The 26,412-nt window shown below is 51.9% G+C and overlaps 3 protein-coding genes across 11 annotated transcripts in view; 2 read left to right on the forward strand and 1 right to left on the reverse strand.

The window, feature by feature from the left end:
- Window positions 1-74: 74 nt before the first annotated feature.
- LOC121166273 (nuclear receptor-binding protein-like) lies at window positions 75-13,103 on the forward strand. Of its 9 annotated transcripts, none has more exons than XM_040995389.1 (19): window positions 78-179; window positions 4,207-4,441; window positions 4,617-4,739; window positions 4,928-5,029; window positions 5,707-5,796; window positions 5,939-5,979; window positions 6,331-6,425; window positions 6,913-6,936; window positions 7,919-8,002; window positions 8,186-8,244; window positions 8,360-8,458; window positions 11,040-11,172; window positions 11,264-11,369; window positions 11,500-11,550; window positions 11,636-11,771; window positions 12,006-12,059; window positions 12,144-12,207; window positions 12,429-12,484; window positions 12,561-13,103. In XM_040995389.1, the coding sequence occupies exons 2-19, from the start codon at window positions 4,232-4,234 to the stop codon at window positions 12,663-12,665; spliced, it is 1,632 nt and encodes a 543-aa protein (XP_040851323.1). In that variant the 5' UTR covers window positions 78-179; window positions 4,207-4,231; the 3' UTR covers window positions 12,666-13,103. The 9 variants fall into 9 exon arrangements, with proteins under 9 accessions (XP_040851326.1, XP_040851329.1, XP_040851323.1 ...); XM_040995391.1 differs by having other exon boundaries at window positions 11,043-11,172; XM_040995390.1 differs by having other exon boundaries at window positions 4,212-4,441.
- Window positions 13,104-13,647: 544 nt separating this feature from the next.
- Window positions 13,648-15,117, forward strand: LOC121166276 (keratinocyte-associated protein 3-like). Its single transcript, XM_040995399.1, has 7 exons — window positions 13,648-13,735; window positions 13,867-14,051; window positions 14,129-14,188; window positions 14,314-14,502; window positions 14,594-14,728; window positions 14,807-14,919; window positions 15,013-15,117. Exons 1-6 carry the CDS (start codon window positions 13,708-13,710, stop codon window positions 14,912-14,914), a joined length of 705 nt encoding a protein of 234 aa, XP_040851333.1. The 5' UTR covers window positions 13,648-13,707; the 3' UTR covers window positions 14,915-14,919; window positions 15,013-15,117.
- Window positions 15,118-15,199: 82 nt separating this feature from the next.
- LOC121166275 (intraflagellar transport protein 172 homolog) overlaps window positions 15,200-26,412 on the reverse strand; it is a 36,942-nt gene continuing 25,729 nt past the window's right edge. The window contains exons 31-48 of the mRNA XM_040995398.1: window positions 25,887-25,980; window positions 25,694-25,758; window positions 25,340-25,520; window positions 25,032-25,141; window positions 24,826-24,955; window positions 19,393-19,491; window positions 19,132-19,241; window positions 18,956-19,019; window positions 18,751-18,837; window positions 18,366-18,482; window positions 17,796-17,906; window positions 17,255-17,374; window positions 16,625-16,720; window positions 16,336-16,395; window positions 16,156-16,254; window positions 15,818-15,971; window positions 15,536-15,627; window positions 15,200-15,342 (exon numbers count right to left, since the gene is read on the reverse strand). Of these exons, the coding sequence (XP_040851332.1) occupies window positions 15,253-15,342; window positions 15,536-15,627; window positions 15,818-15,971; window positions 16,156-16,254; window positions 16,336-16,395; window positions 16,625-16,720; window positions 17,255-17,374; window positions 17,796-17,906; window positions 18,366-18,482; window positions 18,751-18,837; window positions 18,956-19,019; window positions 19,132-19,241; window positions 19,393-19,491; window positions 24,826-24,955; window positions 25,032-25,141; window positions 25,340-25,520; window positions 25,694-25,758; window positions 25,887-25,980 (1,879 nt within the window). The 3' untranslated portion in view covers window positions 15,200-15,252. The remainder of the gene's footprint in view (window positions 15,343-15,535; window positions 15,628-15,817; window positions 15,972-16,155; window positions 16,255-16,335; window positions 16,396-16,624; window positions 16,721-17,254; window positions 17,375-17,795; window positions 17,907-18,365; window positions 18,483-18,750; window positions 18,838-18,955; window positions 19,020-19,131; window positions 19,242-19,392; window positions 19,492-24,825; window positions 24,956-25,031; window positions 25,142-25,339; window positions 25,521-25,693; window positions 25,759-25,886; window positions 25,981-26,412) is intronic.

The following is a 26,412-nucleotide window of genomic DNA, read 5'->3' on the forward strand; positions in this document are numbered from 1 at the left end:
CGACCAATGGCAGCCAGACGGCGCCGCGGCCCCGCCCATCTGTTGGCCGGGACGCCGCGAGGGCGGGGCCCACAGTTCGGTTGCGCTGTGGAGCGCAGCTGGGAGGGAGTCGCCGCGATCTGGGGCCCCGGAGCCCGAGCTGGAGCTGAGGCGCAGGTTGCGGGGCGCGGAGTCGGACGGTGAGCGCTCCCGGGGAGTGGGGCTTCGGGACGGAAGGGCTTCGGAGAGGGCGGAAGGCTCGGTTTCCGAGGCCTGTTCGCGGGGCAATCGGGAAGCGGGTGCTGAGGCGGCCTTTGCTCATCCGAAACCCCGTGAGGGCCCCGCCGGGCCGAAGCCGAGGCGGGGTGGGCCCTTTGGGGCCCCGCAGTCGCTGCCGGGCGCCCCCTTGACCTCTCCGCCCTGGCGGCGGCGGCGGCCCGGAACTCTACGGCGCGGGGTCGGGAGGGCCCGGTGTTCGCCTGGAACTCGGGCGGCGAGAGGCGGGGCCGGCGGCGGGGGCGGGGGCGGCGGCCGGCAGCCTGCGGAAGCGCCGCGGCGGGGCCGGGCCCGAGGGCGGGCGGCGCGCCGACGGCGCGGGGCGGGGCCTGCGCCCTGACGCGCCCGGGGCCGGCCTGTGAGGAGGTGCCCGGCGCTGGCCGCCGCGCCCCGCGGCCCTGAGGCCCTCCGGCCGGCTCCTCGCTGCCTTCCCGACAGCGGGCAGGGCGACCTGTTGGAGTGCGCAGGCGGAAAGGCCTGCTTCCCTCCGTCTCCGCATCCCGGGACTTGCTTTATGTGCCACCGGGCTGCCCCCTTGGCTGGACAGCCCAGAGGCCTGTGGCCTGCGGGGTGGACGTGGTGCTGAGGGGCTGCAGCGGAATAAATCAGAATGTGGGAGAGAAGCCTTGCGGGTGCATACAATGACTTCAGAATGAATGCGCTTGGCACCCAGTGGTGACTGGAGGTGGCAAGGCGATTCCCTGGGTTTTTTTCCGTATATGATCTCCAGCCTCGCAGCAACCTTGGGGTAAAACTGCCAATGTTGTCCAGGCTTCCTGGATGTTGGGTTCCTGGAGGCTCTTGGCCACCGCTCACTGGGGAGAAGATTGGGGAAGGGAGCAACAGTACCACTCCAAGGATGTTTCTCTACGCCTGATGAGGGTTTGGCTTCTCAGGTAGTGCCCAAGCCCGGCCAAATGATTTCTTTAGGTTGCATTGATTTACTTACTAGTGCATTCTAGCTAGAAATTTTAGAAGTATTGGGGCCCGGCGCGGTGGCGCAGTGGTTAAGGTCCTCGCCTTGCACGCCCGGGATCCCATATGGGCGCCGGTTCTATCCCCGCAGCCCCTCTTCCCTTCCAGCTCCCTGCCTGTGGCCCGGGAAAGCAGTCGAGGACGGCCCAAAGCTTTGGGACCCTGCACCCGCATGGGAGACCCGGAACAGGCTCCTGGCTTCTGATCGGCATTGGGGAGTGAATCATTGGATGGAAGATCTTCCTCTCCGTCTCTCCTCTCTGTATATCCGCCTTTCCAATAAGAAAAAAATAATAATAAAAATAAATCTTTAAAAAAAAAGAAAGAAATTCTAGAAGTATTCAGAGAATCCAGCTGTTCAAAAAACTGCCAGACTTTTTAACACCAAATGTTGTGTTGGATTACTAAAACTTACAGATAGAGAGATACCTCTCCTGGCTGGCTGAGTGCCTAGGTTAGGCAGACCTGGAAAATAACTTGGGGGAAGAAATGCGCTGCCAGATTTTCCTTGAGGTGCCCCCATTGCCTGTTGGTAGTTACTATAACGTCATCCAACACAAATCTTCTGGCTTGCCTTCTGGTGTATGAGGAGGGCAGATGGCATCAAGAGAGGTTTCTTCTGAGATCCTGATGTATGCAAGGTGAGGACTTTAGTCATTAGGCTACAGTGGCAGACCCTTTTCTTAAAGGAAACAAAAAGTTTTATTATCCATAGATGAGGTGGTGTTGGACTGTGGCGTGTCCGGAACTGCCCCCTCTGCTTAGTGTGAATGGTCTGGGGTTTTTGTGGGGCTGCAAAGATAGGGTGCTGAAGCCCAATGTCGCTCTGTTACTGTATGGTTTGACTTTATACCGAGGACAGTACCAAAGTAGCTACAGAACATTTGGCTGAGATCTGACAGAGGCAAAGTGTTGTGTTAAGAGATTCCAGCATCTCATTAAATAGGATGAGACCCACGCAGCTTAGCTATTAGCAGAGGTGGCTGGATCAGGGGTCCTTGTTTTGGCACAAAAAAAAGAATTTTATTTGTTGCAGGATTTATTTTATTTAGAAAGGCAGCATCACAGAGAGAGGGAGACAGGAAGAAAGAGAAGCTGTTTGATCCACTGGTTTTACTTTCTTTAATGGGCATCCTGGTGGGGGTGTGCCAGGCTGAAGCAAGAAATTTTGTCCAGGTCTTTCGCATGAGTGGGAGGGACTCAAGCACTCGGGCCTTCTCCCACTGCTTTCCCAGGCACATTGGCAGGGAACTGACCAGAAGGGGGAACGTTGTGGGCAGTGGTGTGACCCCACTGCATCGTGACTTGGGCCACAAGAGAATAATTTGAGACAGGAGACAGTAGCAGTAAGTGAGATAGCAAAGTTTAATGAAAATAATACACATCATGATATGCCAGGAGGCATTTGAGGTGGGAGGACTGCAAGCTGAGAGTTCTTAAAAAAAAAAAAAATTGAGCTTTCCAAACATTTGTGTTGCTGGTGGCTTCTGGTATTCTGAACCAGCTTGCAGGGTGTCACTTTGATACTGGGCTTCTGGCATTCCGAACCAACTTGCAGGGTGTCACTTTGATAGTGGGGAGCTCTGCCCTTGGCCCAGCACACAGATTCCAATCCCTTATACCTTTGATCCTCAGAGATGAAGAACAACATCCAGGGGTTTTCTAGTGACTTTTTGCACAGGGTAGTGATTTTCAGCTTTTGAGAATTATCCCTTCAGGCACCTATGCTCTTGAAAAAAAAGTTATCATCTGTAATACGGTTTCTCACAAAAGTAGTATTGTAAATTATTTTTATGGAAGAAATACTTATGTCAGATCAAGTACCACAGAGAATGAGAACTTAGAAACCTTTGAGCAATGTGAGTGAATTGAACATGGAAAGTTTAGAATTTATAGCTCTGTATGTGTGTGCACGTCCACATGTGTGCTTAGCCCACAATAAACAGTGAACATTTTTTAGTGAGTAAATGAATGATTGAATGAAAAAGTATTGCTCACCGATGCCCATCTGACACACTCACGTCACAAGGAAACCAAAGCCTTCAGGGATAAAGTGAGCATGTGCAGATGGTCCTCTGGCTCAAAGGAGCCTCCCGATGGACTGAAAGGCTCTTTCCGTGTGTAGGGGGATGGATGGTGAGTGCTGAGGCTGAGGGTGCTGGCGGTCTACAGTTAGGGGCGATTCCATGTAATACTTTGGAGTGTGGAATCACATGTTCTGAACAGTGCCCAGGTGGCTTAGTTCCTGAGCGCAGTGGAAATAGGGATTGATGAGGATTCAAAGGGAAGCCTATTGGTTGAATATTATTCTTGGAGGGAATGGGGTACCCAATTTTGCGTTTGGTTGGACCTTACTAAGCGGAGGAGATGCTGCTTAGTAAATCTTGGGTTTGCCACTCCTGGGTGGGTCATCTTCAGTGAGGTAGCCTTCTTTTGCTATGTAAGAGGCTGATTATTGGTTTGTTTTTTTTTTTTTACTTTTTTTTTAAAGATTTATTTATTTATTGGAAAGTCAGATATACAGAGAGGAGGAGAGACAGAGAGGAAGATCTTCCAACCGATGATTCACTCCCCAAGTGACCACAACAGCCGATGCTATGCCGATCTGAAGCCAGGATCCAGGAACTTCTTCCAGGTATCCCACATGGGTGCAGGGTCCCAAAGCTTTGGGCCGTCCTCGACTGCTTTCCCAGGCCACAAGCAGGGAGCTGGATGGGAAGTGGAGCTGCCGGGATTAGAACCGGCGCCCATGTGGGATCCCGGAGTGTTCAAGGCGAGGACTTTAGCCACTAGGCCATGCTGCCAGGCCCATGGCTGATTATTGTTTTAGTATTTGTGAATTCTGATTCTGGATTTAAAGGAAATAGAATATATATATATATTTTTGGACCCACAAATGGAGTGATTAGGATTATTAACTCTTTGCAGATCTACCCTGACGTTCTCTGCCTCTGCCTGTGTCCTTGCTACAACCAGTGCAGACCTGTGTATTCATGCCAGCATGTCGGAAGGGGAATCTCAGACAGTGCTCAGCAGTGGCTCAGACCCTAAAGTGGAATCCTCATCTTCTGCTCCTGGCCTGACGTCAGTGTCACCTCCTGTGACTTCCACGACCTCAGCTGCTTCCCCTGAAGAAGAAGAAGAAAGTGAAGATGAGTCTGAGATCTTGGAGGAGTCCCCCTGTGGGCGCTGGCAGAAGAGGCGTGAAGAGGTAGGGTGATAATGTCTTTCTTGGGATAGTGAATTTTAAGAAGCAGACACCGGAAGGAGCAGTCTCGGAGGGGCAGGCCAGTCCCCAGGATAGGAATTAGCACAAGGTTACAAGGAGTATCACAATGGTGGTTTTGTGAGTGAAGCCCAACTGTTTCCTTTGAATTTCTTCTCAGGTAAATCAGCGGAACGTTCCAGGAATTGACAGTGCGTACCTGGCTATGGATACAGAGGAGGGTGTCGAGGTTGTGTGGAACGAGGTGCAGTTTTCTGAGCGCAAGAACTACAAGTTACAGGAGGTAGGTCATGGTGGAAGAAAGCACACAGCCGCGAGACACTGGACACTGGTGTGTTCAAGAGGAGTTGCTGAAGCTGGAATGAGAGCATGTTGGGGTCACGTCCTTCTGCTGGGGTTGTGGTAGGGGTGATAGGAAATGGCTTTTCAGGATTGTTGGCCTCCATTGTCTCCTTGTCTCTTTGCTCCCAGGAGAAGGTCCGTGCTGTGTTTGATAATCTGATTCAGTTGGAACATCTCAACATTGTTAAGTTTCACAAGTATTGGGCTGACGTAAAGGAGAACAAGGCTAGGGTGAGTTTTGTCCTGGAATGTCCTGAGCTTACTGCAAGAGACCAGTTGCACGAGTTGTTCCCTTTACCCTCAGACATTAACACAGATAGTTTTGAAAGAGAGCTGGTATCTGCTGTTGTCACAGTGGCAGAGGGGCTGCATCTCATGCCTGTGCCATTTGTCTGGTCATGGGTGGGGCAGAAATGACTGTCCTTTGGCTTCCGCCTCATTTCTCTGTAGTTTTCATTGTCTTAGTCTGAGGAGGTGTTGCCAAGAACGCAGTTAGTGCATCTCTGGTACATACATCACCAGGTGAGGAGTTGTTTGTTTGATTGATTTTTATTGGAAAGGCATATGTACAGAGAGGAGGCGAGACAGAGAGGAAGGTCTTCTGTCCAATGGCTCACTCCCCAAGTGGCCGCAACGGCTGGAGCTGAGCCAATCTGAAGCCAGGAGCCAGGAGTTCTTCCGGGTCTCCCACGCGGGTGCAGGGTCCCAAGGCTTTGGGCCATCCTCGACTGCTTTTCCAGTCCACAAGCAGGGAGCTGGAAGGGAAGTGGAGCTGCCGGGATTAGAACCGGCACCCATTTGGGATCCCAGCACATGCAAGGCGATGACTTTAACCATTATGTTATTGCTCCGGGCCCGAGGAGTTGTTTTGATGATAAGATGTTATAGTCAGCATTTTGCCTCCTCAGGTTATTTTTATCACAGAGTACATGTCATCGGGGAGTCTTAAACAATTTCTGAAGAAGACCAAAAAGAACCACAAGACTATGAATGAGAAGGTATGGAGGGAGAGACAGGCTGGTTTTGCCTGCTTTGAGGGGAGATCCCATTACTTTTGAAGCTGATCAAGGACTGGAGGGAGCTAATGGGAGGCTTAAGAGAAGAATTTCCTACTGATCTTTGGACCAAACTCTGTCTCAGGCTTGGAAGCGCTGGTGCACACAAATCCTCTCTGCCCTGAGGTAAGTCGCTTCTGGCTAGTACTCTTCCAGTTTCCTGAGCGAGTTCCTCTAAAGAGATGTCAGGGCACTATTCCGCTGTTCTGGTCTGCCTTTCCCCACTGCGAGCCTTGTTACCAACATCAGGCCCCCTGTGGGGCCTTGAAAGGGTCCCTCCAGATGCCCTAACCACTGCACTATCTCCTGCCTCTCTCTCCCAGTGCTTATCCACCAAGCATAATGGAGATTTTGAGTGTGGGATTATCTTGATAGTGACCAGCAGGAGACCTGACTGGCCCTTACTCCTTTTAACCCTTGGGTTCCCCCTGCCCTTAATTTCCCAGTGGCCCCTCTAACAGCCCAGTGCCCCCACAGCTACCTGCACTCCTGTGACCCCCCCATCATCCATGGGAACCTGACCTGTGACACCATCTTCATCCAGCACAACGGACTCATCAAGATTGGCTCTGGTGAGGGGAGGGAGAGGTTCTGGGCAGGGGAGCCTCGGGAATTTGGGGACCCTGGGGGTAAGATGAAAGGAACTGGGGGAGAACAGCGAAAATCTGAATTGTGGGCTGGTGATAAGAGAAAGGATTGACTAGGGGTCATTCACTGGGAGAGGCGAGTCAGTGAAGCGGGGATAGGGCATATAATCCTGCATCTTTTTGGAGGGAACTTGCAGTTAAAATAGTGATGTTGCTAGGAGGTTGGGAAAGATAAAGAGATGGACGTGAGGTCTGACTTGAGCCTCTGGGCCAGACCCTGCCAGAGGAGGTTCCAGATGCCTGCCGTGAGTGCTTTCACTTGCTGTGTATCTGTGTGCAGTGTACAGCATTTCCGTGTGCTGTGTCTGTGTGGTGTTGGTGGGTCCATTTGTCTGGGGCTTGGCTGCTCCATCGCTCACAACTTTTCTCTGTTTTCCTCCCTCCCGCTTACGGGCTGCTCTGTTCCCAACAGTCTTTCATAGGATTTTTGCTAATGGTGAGAGCTCCCTTTGCCCCACCTGGGGCGCTGTTTGTGCTCCCTCTGCTCCTCTGGCGGCTGCCCAGTGCATGCAGTCGTAGGAGCAAGCCCTAATCCCCCTCACCCCCTGCCTAATTACGCCTGCTTCGCTTCTGCCCTGCCAGCCCTGCGCCTGCTCGCCCCTCCATAACCTGCTTGTTTCCTGTGGATTCTGCCTGGCTGGCCACTTAACTCCTCGATTCATACTCCCCATCCTGAGGCTGGTCCCCACATCATACTGTGCTCCCAGATTCTCTGTGCCTTGTAGTCTTTGTTTACAACCCAAGTGAGTGCAAGTTTGGCCTGGCCCTGGTTCCTCGTTCAGCCCTGTGGCCTGCAGTGTTGAGGAATAGAGGGTGGAACAGGTGACCAGAAAGTAGGGGTGGGTGATTCATGGAATGTGTTGGAGAATATTGGCTCAGTTTTGAGTATCAGCCAGCAAAGGTGGATAAGAAGGAGGCTTGCTCTTTGGTTGTTACTGTTTCTTGATTTTCTTTATCCAAGTTCCTGAGGTCTCCAAATGTCCCAGGTTAGGAAGAGCTCCTTGTGTTCTTAATGTTATTTTCAGGATGAAAAAATTAAATGTAAGATGTTTTTTCTGTGATCAAAGATTAGATGCACCTGGGATTTGGCAAAGGTGACCAGAGGACAAGGGAAAGTTTCCTTTCACTGAGTTGCTCCTTGACCAGCCCAGAACTCCCATGTGTTTGTCAATCTAGTGTGGAGACTTGTTGCTACTGAGTTAGAGACTTTACCTTCTAGGCCATAGGCCTGAGAAAGGGAGGCAGGGGATATCTGTGTAGCCGGAGTACAGTTCAGGACGGGAAAGGATAGGTCTCTGTCTGTTGAGAGTTAGAAAGGAGGTTCTAGGAGAGAATTTGGCTTTTGGGGGGCCTCTCTCTGCAGTGAGACTGTACTTTGTTGATGGTGGTCAGATTGTGGGTATCTCCCCTACTCCCAGTGGCTCCTGACACCATCAACAATCACGTGAAGACCTGTCGGGAAGAGCAGAAGAACCTACACTTCTTTGCACCTGAGTATGGAGGTGAGGCATCCAGGATGGTCTGCTGTGTTTCCTCCCCTCATAACCTGAGGTACCCAGGTAGTAGCATGGAGACTTCTGGCCCTTCTCTGCCAGCTCAGTTTATCTGTGTCTTTCTTTTCCTGTCTCTGTCTCTCATTTCTACCTAATCCTCTGATGCACTAAAATTTTTTCTCTTCTTCGTAGAAGTTACCAATGTGACGACAGCTGTGGACATCTATTCTTTTGGGATGTGTGCACTGGAGGTGAGGAACCAGAGGGAGAGGGGAAGGGGTCAGATTAGGATATGGAAGGGAAGACGGGAGGGAGTGGGAAAGGAGCCCAGGTTTCTCAGTTTTTTCTTGTTTCTCCTCACTGCAGATGGCAGTGCTGGAGATTCAGGGCAATGGGGAATCCTCCTACGTGCCACAGGAAGCTATCAGCAGTGCCATCCAGCTTCTAGAAGACCCGTTACAGAGGGTGAGGATCTTCAGAATCACTTTTCTTAACTGACTTTCAAATGTCTTCAGGAGAGAGAGATCTTCTGGCCACTGGTTCATTTCCCAAATGGCAGCAATGGCTAGGGGTGGGCCAGGCTGACGCCAGGAGCCTGGAACTCCATCCAGGTCTCCCACATGGATAGCAGGGGCCCAAGTACTTGGACCATCTTCTGCTGTTTACCCCAGGTGCATTATCAGGGAGCTGGATCAGAAATGTAGAGGCTGATACTTGAACTGATATCCATATGAGGCACATTGTTTAACTTGCTCTGCCACAACGTAGGCCCCAAGAGTTTCTTCCTTTCTACCTAGAATATGAGATTCTTCAAAATGTATGTGAAGAAATGGAATTAAAATCTTTCCCACAGGGTAATATGCAGGTTAGGTCCACATGCCACACTTGAACACCTTGTCCTGGCTTTGGCTCTTAATTCCAGGGTCTGCATTAACAGGTGCCAGCTTAAGGACTGGTCCCTACCAACCACGGGGAGGCTTGCATTGCATTTTAGCCTTGCCTATCCAGCAAATGGTTGCTGCCATTTGGTGGGACTGGGGGAGAGTGGTGAATCAGTGGATGGGAGGTCCCTCTGTCTTTCTCTCTCATGTAATCTCTCATTTTCTCTGGGAAAAGGACAAAAAAAATTTTTTTTTGGTGTAAAAAAATTTTTTTAAAGATTGATTTATTTAGAGACAGGAGCAGACAAAATCATCCAACTGCTAGTTTATTCCACAGATGGCTACAATGGCCAGGGTTGGGCTAGGCTGAAGCCAGGAGCTTTATTCAGGTCTCCCACATATTTCAGGGTCCCAAACACTTGGACCTTCCTTTTCTAGTTTCCCAGGCATGTTAACTGGGAACTGGATTAGAAATAGAGCAGCTGGGACTCGAATCAGTGTCCATACAGGATGCTGGCATTGCAGGCAGTGGCTTTAGTTGTTATGTGACAACACGAGCCTTGGTGAAAAAAAGTTTTTGAAATCCATCCATAGTCTTTTTATAATACATATTTCCATAAGCTTTTTTTGAAGACTCCCTCATTAAAGATTTGTTTTTACTTGAAAGATTTAGAGAGAGAGGAAAAACAGAGTTCTTCCATTAACTGGTTCACTCCCCAAAAGGCATCAGTTGCCAGAGCTGAGCCAATCTGAAGCTGGGAGCCAGGAGCTTCTTCTTGGTCTTCCATGTGGGTATAGGAGATCAAGGAATTGAGCCATCCTCCAGTGCTTTCCTAGGCCATTAGCAGGGAGCTGTGTTGGAAGTGCAGCAGCTGGGACTTGAATTGGTGCTGTAGATGAAGGATTAGCCTACTAATCCACCATGCTGGCTCCTGATCTTCCTAGAGTAAGAGAATATATAGCAAACACCAAATTTCCTAGGAAGTATGTAAGTTTTTGTGTATATACACATAGATTAGGGGTTAAGATAGCTAACACCTCCATTGACAGTGATAAGGGCCTGGTGTGATGGTTCAATGGCTAAATCTCATCTAGCAAATGCCAGGATCCCATATGGGATCTGGTTCATGTCCTGGCTGCTCTACTTTCCGTTAAGCTCCCTGCTTTATGGCCTGGGAAGGCATGGAGGATGGCCTAAGTCAAGTCCTTGGGATCCTGCACTCACATGGGAGACCTGGAGGAAGCTTTTGGCTCCTGGCTTCTAGTCAGCTCGGTTCCAATTGTTGTGGCCATTTGTGGATAGAGGATCTTTCTGTGTAAAATCTGATCTACCTTTCCAATAAAAATAAATAAATAAATAAAAACCACTCCAGCATAATTAGAAGTGATGTGTTAGTGGCTAATACAGTGGTAGATCAGGCTAATTCTCTGCCTGGAGTGCCTGTGGGCACAGTTTGTGTCCCAGCTGTTCCACTTCCTATCCACCACCCTGCTTGTGGCCTGGAAAACCAGTGGAAGATAGCCAAGTCCTTGAGATCCTGTATCTGTGTGGGAAACATGGAGGGGGCTCCTGGCTTTGGATTGGCTCAGCTCTGGTTGTTGTGGCCGTTTGGGGAGTGAACCAGGAGATGGAAGATCTTTGTTTCTCCTTCTCTCTGTAAATCTGCCTTTCCAATAAAAATATATGTAAATTAAAAGATTTTTTCAAAGACTAGGGGAAGTCCTAAGGACAGGATGGAGTGTTATCCAATTTAGCATTAGGATGGAATATTCCACCTAAATATTAGACAGGTTACTTTTTTGGCCTCGAAGGCTGAAAGTTGGGCAACAGATGGAGTGGAATGATTGGAAGAACTATAGGAAATCCAGTGAATGTAATCATATGGTGGACAAACTAACGTGAACATTAAAAACAAAACACAAAAACATTATTTTAACATTAAAGGAGAACATGATTTGGGAGCAGAAAAAACCAGGCTGTGAATGATATCACACATAAAACCTTACATATTTTCAAAGCCATTTCAGGTGTGTTTATCAGATTGCTTTTTTGGCAGGTGCTGAGTACCCAGTAAGCGTTGTGCTCAGTAGATGAGAATTAACAGACGTGAACATAGTGGGTGGCTTGCTGGATGTTTGCTCCAGATCTTTCTGCTCTTTTCCAGGAGTTCATTCAGAAGTGCCTGCAGCCTGAGCCCGCTCGCAGACCCACAGCCAGAGAACTTCTGTTCCACCCAGCGCTGTTTGAAGTGCCCTCCCTTAAACTCCTCGCTGCCCACTGCATCGTTGGACACCAGCGTGAGTTCCGTGGTCCCAGTCTCTTCTTAACCACTGTGGCTCCACCCTGCCCTGCCCTGACCTGAGTATTCTTCCCTGACATGACCTCTAGACATGATCCCAGAGAACGCTTTGGAGGAGATCACCAAAAACATGGACACCAGCGCTGTCCTGGCTGAAATCCCCGCGGGACCAGGAAGAGAGCCAGTTCAGACGTTGTGAGTGACTGTCCGGGGCTCTGAGAGGGACAGCCTGCTTCTCGAGGCTTCGGGGACAGGCCCTTCTCAGGGAGTGATGCAGCTGCGGTGTAGTTTGCATCTTTGCAGCTTTCTCTCCTTTCTCCTTCAGGTACTCTCAGTCTCCGGCTCTGGAATTAGATAAATTCCTTGAAGATGTCAGGTGAGAAAAGGGTAGGGAGGCAGGCTTTCCTGAGGTACCTAAGGGGTTCTCAGAGCCCAGGTGACCCATCTTCTTCTCTTACCAGGAATGGGATCTACCCTCTGACAGCCTTTGGACTGCCTCGGCCACAGCAGCCGCAGCAGGAGGAAGTGACATCTCCTGTTGTGCCCCCCTCTGTGAAGACGCCAACACCTGAGCCCACTGAGGTGGAGACCCGCAAGGTGGGGGCTAAGAGTGTGGATGTGTGCGTGGTCTGCATGGGAGGGAGGGTGGACATGTCCAGTGAGGCTTCATCCTCCAGGGAACAGGAGTGTTTCTGTCTCCTGGCAGCCACGCCTGTGGCTGGAAAGGCTGCCCGGCGTTAGGGTTTCTCCTCACAGGTCTTTAACTGGGTTTTTTTGTGTACTGACGAGGTTGCTCTCCCTAGGGCTAACCCTTTGTCTCTTCTTTCCTAGGTGGTGCTGATGCAGTGCAACATTGAGTCTGTGGAGGAGGGCGTCAAGCACCACGTAAGGCTCAGCGCTAGGGCTGCGCGGGCTGGGTGGCTAGTGGGTAGGTAGGACGAGCCCTACTTTGACTGTCCTGTTCTCCAGCTGACGCTTCTGCTGAAGCTGGAGGACAAACTGAACCGGCACCTGAGCTGTGACCTGATGCCAAGTGAGTCTCTCCTTTCCTCGGGGGCTGGAGAGTCTGAGAGCTGTGGCTCTGAGGGCATGTTCTGGGGGGGCAATGACGGGCAGCAACACCGACTCATTCAGAACAAGGGTCTGAGCCCTGGAAATGAAGTGGATGGGCTGGCAGATCTGCCTGTCTGGGCCACCTGGGGGGCTCCTGGCTCACCCCCACCTGTCACTCACCCCGTGCTGTTTGGCCGGCAGATGAGAACATCCCGGAGTTGGCGGCGGAGCTGGTGCAGCTGGGCTTCATCAGTGAGGTGAGGCTCTCCTCCCACACCCTGGCGGCCCTGGGGCCTCGTCTCCTGGCCCCTCTCACCGGCTCCTCTCCCCCAGGCTGACCAGAGCCGGCTGACTTCTCTGCTGGAGGAGACCCTGAACAAGTTCAACTTTGCCAGGAACAGTACGCTCAACTCCGCCGCTGTCACAGTCTCCTCCTAGAGCTGCCTGGGGCCAGGTCCCTCTGCTGCGCTGTGGCTGTCTTGGACTGCTGCAGTCCTCCTGCCCCCTCCCCCCAGTCAGTATTACCCTTCTCTCCTTCACTATGCAGGAGGGCTTTGGGGGCTCCCTGGTCCTGAGCGTCATCCTGCCCTTCGCCCCCTCTTCCTCCCCTCTGCACTTTGTTTACGTGTTTTGCACAGACATGGGCCTGGGCCTTCTCAGCAGCCGCCTTCTAGCTGGGAGCCAGGAGCTGCCCTGCCAGCCCCTGCCCAGCCTGTGTGGACAGGAGGCCCACGGTCACGAGGGGGGGGCTGACTTCTACAATCCCACTGTGGAAGATGGGTGGGCGGGAGAGTGAGGTGGTGCTGCAGGGGTGGCCCTGGGGGGGCCATTCGATTTGCCTCAGTTGCTGCTGTAATAAAAGTCTACTTTTTGCTATGGGTGTTGTGTGTGTAGTGGGGGAGGGAGTGTGGGGCAGGGGCATATTATCAAAAGTTGTGCGTGTGTAGAAGGGTGGGGGTGTAGTATGGTGTATATGGGGTATGTATGGTGTGTGGGTGTAGTGTGTGTGGTATGGGAAGGTAGGGTGTGATGTAAGGATTGTATGTGGGGTATGCGAATGTGTGTGCAGGGGTGGGGTGTATGTGATGTGTGGGAGTGTAGCGTGAGGTGTATGGGGGTATGAATGTGCAGGCAGTGTGTGTGAGGTGTGCATGTGGGGTGTATGATGTATGGGGGTGTAGTGTGAGGTATGTGGAGGTGTGGTGTGTGTATGGGGGGAGTACTGCATGCTGGAGGTGTTCGTGGGGTGTGTGCACACGCGCCCCGGGCCCGCCAGGGGGAGCCGGCGGCCGGCGGGGGTTGGGTCCTGGTTGGCCTGGGCGGGCCGAGCCGCGGGGCGGAGGGCCTCAGGTGGCCTGGGCGGGCCGAGCCGCGGGGCGGAGGGCCTCAGGTGGCCTGGGCGGGCCGAGCCGCGGGGCGGAGGGCGGCGCCAGGGCCCAGGTAGACTGCCGGGGCCGTCGGCGCGGGGCGGCGGGTCGGGATGCGGGCCTGCGGCGTCTGCACTTTCGGTAACTTTCTCCTCCTTCCCCTGCCAGTGCGGGTGCCCGGCGCACGGCCCACGCTCTGCCCGGCGCCTCGAGCCGGGGCCGCTGGCGCCCAAGCGCCAGGCTCAGGCCTGCCCTTTCCCGGTGCTTTGCAGACGCCGCCCGGGGGCCCCGGCGGTTGATGCGCGTGGGCCTCGCGCTGATCCTGGTGGGCCACGTGAACCTGCTGCTGGGAGCCGTGCTGCATGGCACCGTCCTGCGGCACGTGGCCAATCCGCACGGAGCCGTGACGCCCGAGTATACCACCGCCAATATCATCTCCGTGGGTTCGGGGCTGCTGGTGAGCGCACGGATGGGCGGGCGGGAGGGCGCGCGCGCCGGGAACCCAGCAGGCCACAGGCTTGGTGTCTTTCACAGAGTGTTTCCGTGGGACTTGTGGCCCTCTTGACTTCCAAGAACCTTCTTCGCCCGCCATTGGTGAGAGAGGGGGCTACTGAGAAACGGGGCTGGAGAGGGCGGCAAGAGGAGCCTCACAGGGAGAAATGGAGGCGTGTAGTCCTTGAGATTAAGCCAGGTCCAAGCTGCTCTTCCGTCCCTGCCAGCACTGGGCCCTGCTGGCGCTCGCGCTGGTGAACCTGCTCGTGTCTGCCGCCTGCTCCTTGGGTCTCCTCCTGGCCGTGGCGCTCACAGTGGCCAATGGTGGCAGTCGGCTTCTGGCTGACTGCCACCGGCTACCGCAGGACCAGGGCTCTGGATACTCTGACTGCCCGTTTGACCCCACGAGAATCTATGTGAGTGTGGTTCTCTTTACTCCTGCTTGTAGCCCGCAGACGCATGCTCTGCTGGGCCCTCTGAGCCCCTTTCTTCCCTCTGGCCTTCCAGGACACAGCCTTGGCCCTCTGGATTCCTTCCTTGTTTATGTCTGCAGCAGAGGCTGCCCTCTCTGGCTACTGCTGCGTGGCTGCACTCACCCTGCGTGGAGTGGGGCCCTGCAGGAAGGAGGAGCTCCAGGGCCAGGTGAGGCGGGGTGGCCTGGCAGGAAGGGCAGGGATCAGCAATTCAGGGCCCCAGGGCTGACTCTGCCCTCTTCTGCAGCTGGAGGAACTGATGGAGCTTGAACCGCCCAAGTGTAAGAGGCAAGAAAACGTGCAGCTCCTGGATGGCGGGTTGGAGAGGCCGGTGTCACAGAAAAGCTGGGTCTAGGGCAGGTGAGGGTGGGCAGCAGGGGCTGGGCTGAGGGGGCTGGGGAGGCAGTGGGGTCAGCTGCGCTGACCTGGTTGGTTCTTGCCTCTGTGAACCAGGTGCTGTCCCAAGATCCAGTCAGTCCACAAGGGCTCTTTCTACTGAGCATGGGGTTCTCAACCCAGGGCGACACAAACCATAGCAATAAAAGAGCTTTTCTTCTCTTTGGTTGGTATGATTCCTTGTGGAGCAAGCGGCACTGTGCGGCAGTGGGGGCACTGACCAAAGCGTACAAGTGGTCTCAGTTACTTACAAAACTTTAATGGGGCAGAGACCCTGGCTGTTCTCTGTTCCAGCGTTCACTGGAAGGAAAAACTGGTGCTGGGTAGCCCTCCGCACCACTGGCTGATGAACTTGAGCACATCCTGGCACACGGAGCTGTGGGAGGTCTGTGAACAAACGGACAGAACACTAATGCTGAGGACATGGCTGACCCCAAGACAGTCGGCACCACCCCAGTGTTCCAGCAGAGGAGCTCAGAGCTGGCATCAGCCTTCTTAGCAATCCCACCCACCCTCTGGGGCGCTTTTCCCTTTCATTGCTTCTCTGCTTTCCCTCACCCTTCAAGCCTCCCTCTCTAACCTTAATGGCCATGAGGAACTTATTCCAGTTGTCCTTATTGGCAGCCTTCCCTGGCCGCTTAAATTCAATTTTGTTCCTCAGGATGGGGTATCCTGTGGGGGAAGGAGAAAAAGGATGAGCTGAGGTTTGAGAGACCGAGGGGACAGAATGAAGGGGAGACCAGGGAGAGGGAGAGTAGGATGGTCCCATCTTTTGCATCCACAGTAAAATGGTTTCTTTATCTTCCTGTAGTCCCCTCCCTCCCACCTGCCTTGGGATATGGGGTACTGTGGGGGCCCATACCTGTGATGAGGCAGGGCAATGCCTGGACCCCGGTGCTTGCTGCCACCAGGGAGGCCTCGTAGGCCCCTCGCTCATCATGAGGTAGAACCTGCTCCAGTCGCTGGTCCATTGAGACGGTGAGCACCCAGTCTCGAACCTCTTCTCTCTGGGCCTCCTGGGAAGGGCAGGGAGAGATGAGTGGGGATTGTGGAATGGGCTTTGCTAAACCCTTGTTCTATTTTCAGCCTTGGTCATGTGTGATCTCTGGGGACACAATCCCAGCCTTACACTGCGATGCCCTCCCCCTCAATGCACTCACGCTGGGGTGGCCTTCCCCGTGGCCAATCCTGTGCCCTTACCGGTACGTGCTGTTTGGCTGGGAGTGGCACCTCAAAAGGAATGTCCGTATCTTGGAAATCCGAGTGATCAAGGGCATCCAGAGTCCCTTCATCAATGGCCTGTGGCCAAGTGGGTAACTATGAGACAGACGCAGTGTGACACCACACCTACCAACTCCTGGGCACAGCCTTTCTACTCACATCCGTTAGATCCAGAAAGCGGTTGAGGAAGATGAATGCCATGTTCTCCCAACCAACCGCCTGTAAGTAGAGAGAAGGCCTAGGTGGGTCTGAGTGAGCTGGGCTTGGGCCTGCTTCTCAGGGATGTGGGGTAAGGGTGGGGAATCCTGGAGGATGGAGAACTGTATCCCCGGACACGGTCAAGCCTGCAGCTCTCAGCTTTGCTGGACATGTGCAGAGAGACAGTCTCTATTTTCTAGCTTCTAACTTCCCTAACATGTTGGCCCCACCCTTCCTGGTCCTGGCGCACCTTGGCAGCAGTGCCCGCTTCGTAGAAGGCCTTGTCTGCAGGTAGTAGCTGAGTGTGACGTAAAAGTGAAACCGAAAGCCTGGCAGCCACTGTTTCCTGGGGATTGAAGAGGAAGGGTTATGATGCTTTCGCCACAATGCGTGAGCTACCTGACTCAGAGGCCCAGAACCAGGAACTCCAGTCAGTACTGCCCCGAGGTACACCGCCATTCTGTGTCATAGGCTTTTTTTTTTTTTTTGGTTAAATATGCACAAGAGAACTGGGCTTAGATTATTTCTAAGGTTCTTCCCATTTCTAGAATTCTGCTTTCCAAGCACATGAATTTACAATAAAACAATGAACAAGCAAGAAGTGAGTGCATGTTATAAATAGAGATGAATAAAGAGATCAAAGGACTTGAAATGTTTACACAATGAAGTGGGAGCTGTGTGTGTGGGCACAGCCCCAAGGTCAAATTGGTACAGAAAGAAAAACCTCTGCTCAGGGGTCAAAGATTGATTAGAAGAGCAGCTGGAAGAGAGGCAGGGAGCTTCCAGAGCCCAAGCCTGGGGATCTAGAATTTGAATCCATCCAATTTCACACATCTGAAGTCACGCCTCATGACTACTCCTCACCCCCTCCATGTCTCACCAGCTGTTTGACGCTCTGGGCTGCAGAGCGAGTGGCGTAATAGTGGGCAATCAGCAGCATGGTCTCAAACTCCTCGTGGGCTGGAGAGTTGGCCTCACTAGACTTCACAAGATTTTCACACTAGGGAAGGAGAGCATGGGACCAGTGCTGTAGTAGGTTAAGTTCCCAAGTGCAACACCAGCATTCCCATATGGGCACTGTTCCACTTCCAATCCAGCTCCCTGCTGATGTGCCTGGGAAGGCAATAGAGGCTGGCCCTTGCGCTGCTGTGGAAGACCCAGGTGGCATTCTTGGGCTTCTGGCTGGTGCTTTTCCTAGCCCCAGTCTTTGCTGCCCTGTGGGCGAGTGAACCAATAGACAGGAGACCTCTTTTCCTCCTGCCCCTTGACAGGCCTCTCTGTGGCCACTTTCTAGGTGAGGGAGGCTCTTGGCCACAGGGAGGTAAGATGCGCCCAAGGGGAAAGGGTCTGGAGCATGGAAGAGGCTGGCCTGGGGCAGACAGAGCGGCCCTTCCACCCTGCGGCCACACTGGCTGCCTCACCAGGTTGAAGAGGACGTCCCTCAGGTCAGCCCAGCAGTGATAGGCCTCGGCACAGTTGGTCCCTGGGGAGCTCACGATATCGGCAAAGATCCTTTTGTAGATGTTGAAGTTCTAGAGGTTGGGGGAAGCATATCTGAGTGAGAAAGCCACGACTGGGGGACATAATCAGTGAAGCAGTGCCAGAGGGAGGAGAGATGGGCTCTGATGTGTGCGTGTGTGCAGGTGAGCCTGTGCCAATGACAGTGAAAAGAATGGAGCAAGAAAGTCACTATAACTTTTTGCAGGTGTGAGCTGCTGCTTGAAAGCCCTGAGGCCCAGCATTCGTGGGCCTTGAGTCTGTAGGAGGGAGGCAGGAGGCCCTGGAGGTTCATGTGGGATTCTGCCCTGAAACACTGGCTAAGCTGGGGGTCATGGGGTGGGGTGGGATGGTCCATGGCTCTCTCCAGAGGCTGTACTCTACAGAAAAGGCTGGCATGGGGACTCTGGGCTGAAGACAGTTCCTGAGGGGCTGGGGGCTCTGAGAAGAGGCAAGTCCTGGAGGCACTAGTCACCCCAGGAGAGGGCTGGTACCTGTGGGTTAGCAGGGGCTCCATGCTGTACATAGAGGGCCAGGGCCTGGGCATAACCGCCCTCTCGGATCAGGTGGGTTGCATACAAAGCCACATACTTGTGCAGAATCTTGTAGTTCTGTTGGCAGGGTAGAGGAAAAGCATGGGCCAGGCTGGGATCAGCAGGGTCAGGCAGGGAGCAGACTGGGGTGATCTGAGTCCAGAGGTTTGTTTAAGAAGCAAAGGGCAGATGTAAACCTTTGACCCACTTTCGGGGTGTGCAGGTCTGAGCGTTCTGAGGCTGATGTGGGAGTAGCTTGGGTTTGGGCTTTGGGAGAGGCAAGACACATGCACTTGGGTTGGAGAGAGAAAGGGAAGGAGCAGGGACAGGAAGGGGCGAGTGGCACCTGCTTGGTGGCTGTTTCGATGCACTTGTCCCACTGGCCCTGCTCCACATACAGGTCCAAAGCAGCCACCACATCCACACCCACAAGCTGTGGATCAGAGGAAAACACTAAGTTCAGGGACAAGGACGATGATACGGGAGGGACGGGAGGCAGTGGTGAGGGGCCCTGCTGGCTGCAGCCTGTCTGGAGCCTCTGCCTGTCTCACCGAGTCCACTTTGCCTTGGTTCTTGAGGAACTCCTTATAGTGCTGGTCCACGTAGTCCTCATACCTGTGGAGATGGATTGGTGTCTAACTGCACGGTTTTTGCCACTGTGGGTATATCCTCCCCATCTGCGCAAGTGAAAGAAGCTATCCCAGCAACAAGGAGGGCGAGAGTTTACCGTGGGTCTAACTCCTTGGCCACACGCTTGGCCTTGTTCCACTCCTCGCCCTCCATGAACGCATCGATGGCTTCTTTGATGAGGTCCAGGTTCAGATAGAGCTCTGCAGCCTGCACAAGGGGGAGTTAGGCGGGACCTGGCCTCCTCCACTGCTGGTTTCTCGCTGCACCTGCCTGGAGGCCCAGTGTGCCAGGGGTGTCACTGCTCTACCCTGTTGTGCCTGGGGAATCTGTTTATCCACAGTCTTGCCACGCTACTTACTGCACTGTGCTTTCCAATTCCAATCAGTTGGGGTCCAACAGCCCGAACCACTTCCAGGCTGCGCTGAGGAGGCAGAAACTTGATGGCGAGTTCAGCTGCCTGCATGGTTGAACAAAAAATGGCTATGAGGGACCTCAGCCTGATTAACAACAAATATTTTCCTCCCACATGCCAACTTTCCTGCTGCACTCCTTTCTCTTCCCCTGTGCCCTCCTCAACAAAGCTTGGTTCCTGCCATGTCAGAGTCTGTAGCTGGCCATTGGTGGACCTAACCTGTAAATTCCTATCGGCATCTCTTTTGGACACTTGGCTGTCTGAGGTTACTGCATTTGGTCCTGCCACTTTTGGAAAACTGGTTTCTCAGGTTCTTTGTTACAGATAAAATCTTGATAGGGCAAATGTAAGGAACTCCTAGAATGAAGAGTCTAGGAGAGTAAGCAGTTATTTTCCTCCCACCCTCTTCTAGACATTGAACTGGAAAGACTTGGTATGAAAAAGTGGGGCCAACAGCCCTGCATGGAAGCCTAGTGGCTAAAGTCCTCGCCTTGCATGTGCAGGGATCCCATATGGGTACCGGTTTGTATCCTGGCTGCTCCACTTCCAATCCAACTCCCTGCTAATGTGCTGGGAAAGCAGTGGAGGATGGCTCAAGTGGTTGGGCCACTATACCCACATAGGAGACCTGGATGAGGCTCCTGACTCCTGGCTTTGGACTGGTCCAGCTCTGGATGTTGTGGCCATTTAAGGAGTGAATCAGCAGATAAGATTTTTTTCTCTGTTGTTGCTCCTTCTCTCTGTAACTTTGCCTTTCAAATATTTTTTTTTAATTTTTATTGGAAAGTCAGATACACAGAGAGGAGGAGAGTCAGAAAGGAAGATCTTCTGTCCAATGATTTACTCTCCAAATGGCTGCAATGGCTGGAGCTGAGCCAATCCAAAGCTGGGAGCCAGGAGCTTCTTTCCAGGTCTCCCATGCGGGTGCAGGGTCCCAAAGCTTTGGGCCGTCCTCAACTGCTTTCCCAGGCCACAGGCAGGGAGCTGGAAGGGAAGCAGGGCTGCTGGGATTAGAACCGGCGCCCATATGGGATCCCGGGCGTGCAAGGTGAGGACTTTAGCCGCTATACTATTGCTCTGGGCCCTCAAACAAAAATTCTTTTTATAAAGAAGTAAAACATTTATTATTGAACATTTTAATTTACTTTCATTTGGAAGACAGAAAGGGGCCTGCCATTTGCTGGTTTATTTCCACAATGTCCACAAGAGCTAAGAGGCCAGAAGTCAGTTGGGGTCTCCCACGTGAGTGGCTGGGGCCCGAGTACTTGAGGCTCCACTGGCTGTCTCCAAGATGCACATGAGCAGGAAGCAAAAGCAGAAGTGGAGCCAGAAGACATTGGGGACAATGATGGGGGAAGTAAGTGGCCCAAATAGCATCTTTGGGTTTTTTTTTTAAGATTTATTTTTATTTAACTGTTCCATTACTCAATTGCTAATATATGGCTTGTTAGAGTTATAAACCTGTTTGGATTATCCTAAAATTCATGAAGTTCAGTAAAATCTCGCTTGAATACTATAAACTGCTAAATATAAATATGAAAAAAAAAGACTTGAGACAGCTGAATAGTACCCTACAACCATTTTAAGGTTTACAGCAGTTGGTTATGTATAAACTAAAATTGAGATGTCAATGAAGTAATTACAGGATTTGGTTAAGAACTTGCATTTTCTAACACATTGGTCATTCAGTAGCATGTTAGTTAACTTCATGATGTTGTAAATTTCCATTTTTGTTCCTGTTGTTGATTTTGTATTGTGGCTTTTCATTTAAGGGGATGAAAAGTAGATATTCTCCCATCTCTACTTTGAGATTAAAGATGGATTCCCAATGAAACTGTTATAGTTATCTTAAAAATAAAATGCCGGACTCTGGGCCTGGCAGCGTGGCCTAGTGGCTAAAGTCTTCTTGAATGCACCGGGATCTCATATGGGCGCCAGTTCTAATCCCGGCAGCCCCGCTTCCCATCCAGCTCCCTGCTTGTGGCCTGGGAAAGCAGTCGAGGACGGCCCAAAGCTTTGGGACCCTGCACCCGCATGGGAGACCTGGAAAGAAGTTCCTGGCTCCTGGCTTTGGATTGGCACAGCACCAGCCGTTGCGCTCACTTGGGGAGTGAATCATCGGACGGAAGATCTTCCTCTCTGTCTCTCCTCCTCTCTGTATATCTGATTTTGTAATAAAAATAAATAAATCTTTAAAAAAAATGCTGGACTCTGCATGGTCCATGCCCACAATGATGGAATTATGACTGTTTATGAACTATACTATTGTAATAATATAGAGGAAATCAATATGGGGGGAGGGCTTGGGAGGGGTTAAGGGAAATCCCAGAGCCTATGGAACTGTGTCATAAAATAAAATAGTAATAAAAATAAATATCTATTTTTATTTGAGAGGCAGATTTATAGAGGGAGAAGGAGAGGCAGAAAGAGAGAGAGTCAGGAAGTTCATGAGGCCTCTGATGTGTCTCACTCTGGATCCTTGCTACTGCTCTGGGCTCTACTTGACGATGCCTTCCTCAGCTTGGTCGGAGGAAGGCTCCCAGTGACAGGAGGACAGGCACGCTGAGCCCGGGGGGGGAGTTGCCATGTAAAGAAAGGGAAGCAGTACTCCCCTACTCTTGCCTTCACCTGACTATGTCAGCCCCGCTTTCTCCATCCTCCCTTCTAATTTCTGGGAGCTACTCAACTTGTAAGAACCCCACTGTGGTCCCGGTACAGTAGCCTAGTGGCTAAAGTCCTCGTCTTGCATGTGCTAGGATCCCATATGAGCACCGGTTCTAATCCCGGCGGCTTTGCTTCCCATCCAGCTCCCTGCTTGTGGCCTGGGAAAGCAGTTGAGGACAGCCCAAGGCCTTGGGATTCTGCACCCACATGGGAGACCCAGAAGAGCTCCAGTCTTCTTGCTCTGGATTGGCCCAGCCCTTGTCCTTGTGGCCACTTGGGGATCAACGGATGGAAGATCTTCCTCTCTGTCTCTCCTTCTCTCTGTATATCTGACTCCCCCCCACCCCCCCAAAAAAAAGAACCCCATTGCACTGTGGCACAGTGTGTTAAGTCATTGCTTGGGGCACCTGTGCCTCACACAGACAAACCAGTTCTACTTCCAGATCCTCCACTTCTGACCCAGCTTCCTGCTAATGCACCTTGTGAGGCTGCAGATGATGGCTCAAATATTTGGATCCTTGCCATGTACAACAGAGACTAGGATAGAATTTCCCGTTCCTCCCTGTTGCAAGTACTTAGCAAGTGAACCAAAAGATAGAAAACCTCTCTAATATGTTGCCACTCTACCTTTTAAAAAGATGAAAATAAATAAATATGGGCTGATACTGTGGCCCAGTGGGTTAAAGCTGCAGCGTGTCAACACTGGCATCCCACAGTGCTGATGAGGCCTGGCTGTTCTTCTTCCAGTCTGTCTGCTAACGTGCCTGGGAAAGCAGTGAAAGATAATCCAAGTACTTGGGCCATTCTGCCCATATGGGAGACTAAGTTAGAGTCCCTGGCATGGCTAGCACAGACCTGGCTATTGTGGCCATTTGTGGAGAAAACCAGCAGAAAGGTCTCCCCATCTCTCTTTTTCCCTATTACTCTGCCTTTCAGATAAATAAATAAAAATAAAAGATAAATTTTGTAAAAATTAAAATTATAAGGCCTGGGGCTGATGCATTGGCTCAACTAGCTAATCCTCCACCTGTCAAGCATGCTGTCCCATATAAGTGCTGGTTCATGTCCCAGTTGCTCCACTTCCCATCCAGCTCCCTGCTTGTGGCCTGGGAAAGCAACAGAGAATGACCCAAAGCCTTGGGACCCTGCACCCATGTGGGAGACCCAGAAGCAGCTCCTAGCTCCTGGTTTTGGACTGGCTTAGCTCTGGTCATTGTGGCCACCTAGAAATTGAATCAGTGAATGGAAGATGTTTCTCTTTACCTCTCCTTTTTCTGTAAATCTGTCTTTCCAATAAAAATAAACAAGTCTTAAAATAAAATTTATAAGGCCTAAGAAACGTAAGGGAAATTTTGCAAGCACATCATCAAATCAATACTTCAACCCAACATTTTGTGGGACAGTCTTTAAGCCAGCCTTAGAAGTCTCTAAACCACAATAACTATATATTAAAAAAAAATTATTCAATTATTTGAAAGGCAGTATTACACAGAGGAGGAGAGACAGAGGAAAGACCTTCCATCCAGTTTCACTCTCAAATGGCCACAAGGACAAGGGCTGGGTCAGGCTAAGCCAGGAGCCTCAAGTTGGATCTCCTATGTGAGTTCAAGGGTCCAAGCACAGGCCATATTTTACTGACTTCCCAGCCACTTTAGCAGGGAGTTGGATAGGAGGTGGAGCAGCCAGGACGCAACCCAGTGCCCATATGGAATGCTGGAGTCATAGGTGGCGGCTTTACCTGCTGTATCAGAATGCTGGCCCTCTATCGTACTCTATCAGAAGTGCATTATGTAAACTAAACTACACATTTTGATTTTAAAAATATGACAATGTGGTTATATAAATATATGTGATCATTTTTATATGTTAACTTGACTGGGCTATGTGGTATCCAGATATTTGATCAAGCATTATTTTGGATGTTTCTGTGAGGGTGTTTTGGATAAATTTAGCATTGAAATCAGTGGGTAGGAAGGCCCACTGCCCATCCCACTCCCAGAATGTGGAAGGACCTTCTCCCATTCAACAGAACAGAAAGACTGCCTTTTCCTGAGTGAGACAGCGTTCCCCTCACCTGACTGACTGTAGCCTAGGACACCGGCTTTTTCCCATGCATGGGCTCCTTCTGGGTCTCAATGTTATGGCCATTACACAGAACCTACATGGGGCTGCCGCGATCTCCAGCTTGCCAACTCACCCTGCAGATCTCAGCACTCGTCCATCTTCATAATTATGTAAGCCAATTCCCTGTTATCAATTTCTCTCTCTCTCTCTGTATATATATATATATATATATATATAGTCTTCAAAGGGTTTGTGGAAAACGAGAATTATAAAAAATTATGCATGGATTTTTTTTCCTCCAAATGTATTTCTTCATTTGGATATCCAAAGAGATCTCCCACCTGCTGGTTCACTCCAGAGATGCCCACAATAGCCCCTCATTGGGGCTGAAGCTGGGAGCCTGAATCCTAACCCAGGTCTCCCATGTGTTATGGAAGGGCTCCAGTGAATCAAGCCATGATCCGTTGTCCTGTTTTCATAACCTTCCCAAGTTCTGGCTCTAACCTAAGAGGGCCCTTGACAGCCACCTGCTATTTGATTGAAAGCAACAGACAGGAGGAAAAGATGATGTGGGAGAAAGCCAAGTATGACAGCAGGGAGGGCCGGGGCTGGCCTGCAGAGGGGAGAGAGAGCAAGGCCCCACGGCCTCACCTTCATCCAGCACTTCTCCACCAGGCTGCTGCTCCCAGACTCACGCACTTTGAGGTAGCAGTCAACAGCACGGCTGTACTCTCCGGCCTGCTCCCACTGCCGGGCCTGCTCCACAAACCCCTCCACGCTCCTGTGTGGATCAGGGCTTTTAGCACGACCTCTCCTGGGCACATCTTGGGGACCACCCCAGCCCTCAGGCTCCATACCTGGCCCCCTTCTTGGTAGCTTCCCGCTCATACTCCTCTTGCAGGGCCTCCAGCTGGCCAGGCATGTAGTCCTTGCAGATGCGCAGTGCGTCGCTCCACAAGCCAGCTTCCTGCTCAGGTTCCCAGGAGTCAGAGGGGCAAAAGTAGGCAGCCTGGCTCCCTGCTGCCTCTCAGCTACTCCAGGCCACCGACTCCTGGGTCTTCCTTCCTCTTGCCTCACCGACTAACCCAATTGCTCAGTTCCCGGGGTCGGCTTTGCCCTCATTCTCGCCCTCAATCTCCCTCAGGGTCTCCAATTCAGTACCCACCTTGTAATAATTGAGGGCCAGGCCAGGTCTCTGGGCCCGAAGCAGTAGCCCTTCTGCTTTCTGAAAGTCCTTCTCCTCCAAGGCTCCCCGGGCCTGACCCACAAGCACCTCAGCGACACTGTCAGGGTCATGGGCTTCGGCCACACGCTGAGCTGCTTCCCAGTCCTGGTTATGGACAAACCTGCCCCGGTGTGGGGATGCAGGATAAGCTGAATTAGAGGACCGTGGCACAAATAGTGAGAGGCAGAGAACCGTGGCATGAAGGAGTGCAGGACTGATGGGTAGCAGGCAGACCAGGAAGACTGGGAGTTGTGACTGGGAGGGAAGGATGGAGGAGCTCACAGGGTGACTCACATGAGCACTGCTTCCTTGGGTTTGCCAGCTCTGATGAACTCGGCTTCAGCCTCTTCAAATTTACCCTATAGGCGGAGAAAGGCAGCCAAGCAGCATGAAAAGGAGAGTGGCCACTTGGGATCCTGCAGGGCAGCAGCAGGCTAGGGGATAGATCAGCAGGGCTTTGTTCCTGGGGTCCAAGTCCTATCTGTACCTCATCCTCCAGGTACATAGCGTATCGGAGATGGATCTCGGGAGTTTTGTGCTTGACGGCCAGCCGAGCAAGTTCAAAGGCAAATTCAAAGGAGCTGGAATGAGAGGTGCAAATAAAGTCTGCTTATTTGGTATTTCCTTGAACGAGAGTTAAAGAGAATCAGAATGCAAAAAAAAAAAAAAAAAAGAAAGAAAAAAGAAAAAAAGAGCAGGACCTGAGGTGCATAAAAGGGACAGAATGAAAGCAACAGATATAAAATGTTAGAAGCACAGAGAGAAATGTAAGGGAAGTCAGGCACACTGCAGCCCAGGGATGGTGACTTCAGCCACAGGTGTCACTCAGGATGCAGAGACACCTGAGGCAGCCGTAACGCCAACCAGTCTTGGAGACGGAAGCCTGAGCCTTGCCACCCTGGCTGATGGGGAAGGAGGCTCCCATGCCACCTTCTGGGCTCCAGCCAGGTCAGCAGGAATCCTGCCTCCCTGAGTCTTCTTTAGTCACCCGGTTCTACCCCTGGCCTTTGTAA

The sequence above is a fragment of the Ochotona curzoniae genome, unplaced genomic scaffold (assembly GCF_017591425.1).
Source record: "Ochotona curzoniae isolate NIBS_2020 unplaced genomic scaffold, NIBS_Ocur_1.0 patch106, whole genome shotgun sequence".
Classification (NCBI taxonomy): Eukaryota; Metazoa; Chordata; class Mammalia; order Lagomorpha; family Ochotonidae; genus Ochotona; species Ochotona curzoniae.

What these genes read in the sequence shown, in the direction of transcription:
- LOC121166276 (XM_040995399.1), top strand. Translation starts at nt 13,708, where the DNA reads ATGCGGGCCTGCGGCGTCTGCACTTTCG. An exon ending in CTGCGGCGTCTGCACTTTCG is followed by an intron (nt 13,736 to 13,866) that starts GTAACTTTCTCC and finishes GGTGCTTTGCAG; the next exon opens with ACGCCGCCCGGGGGCCCCGG. An exon ending in TTGACCCCACGAGAATCTAT is followed by an intron (nt 14,503 to 14,593) that starts GTGAGTGTGGTT and finishes CTGGCCTTCCAG; the next exon opens with GACACAGCCTTGGCCCTCTG.
- LOC121166273 (XM_040995389.1), top strand. Translation starts at nt 4,232, where the DNA reads ATGTCGGAAGGGGAATCTCAGACAGTGCTCAGCAGTGGCTCAGACCCT. An exon ending in AGAGAGCCAGTTCAGACGTT is followed by an intron (nt 11,370 to 11,499) that starts GTGAGTGACTGT and finishes TTTCTCCTTCAG; the next exon opens with GTACTCTCAGTCTCCGGCTC. An exon ending in AGCTGGGCTTCATCAGTGAG is followed by an intron (nt 12,485 to 12,560) that starts GTGAGGCTCTCC and finishes CCTCTCCCCCAG; the next exon opens with GCTGACCAGAGCCGGCTGAC.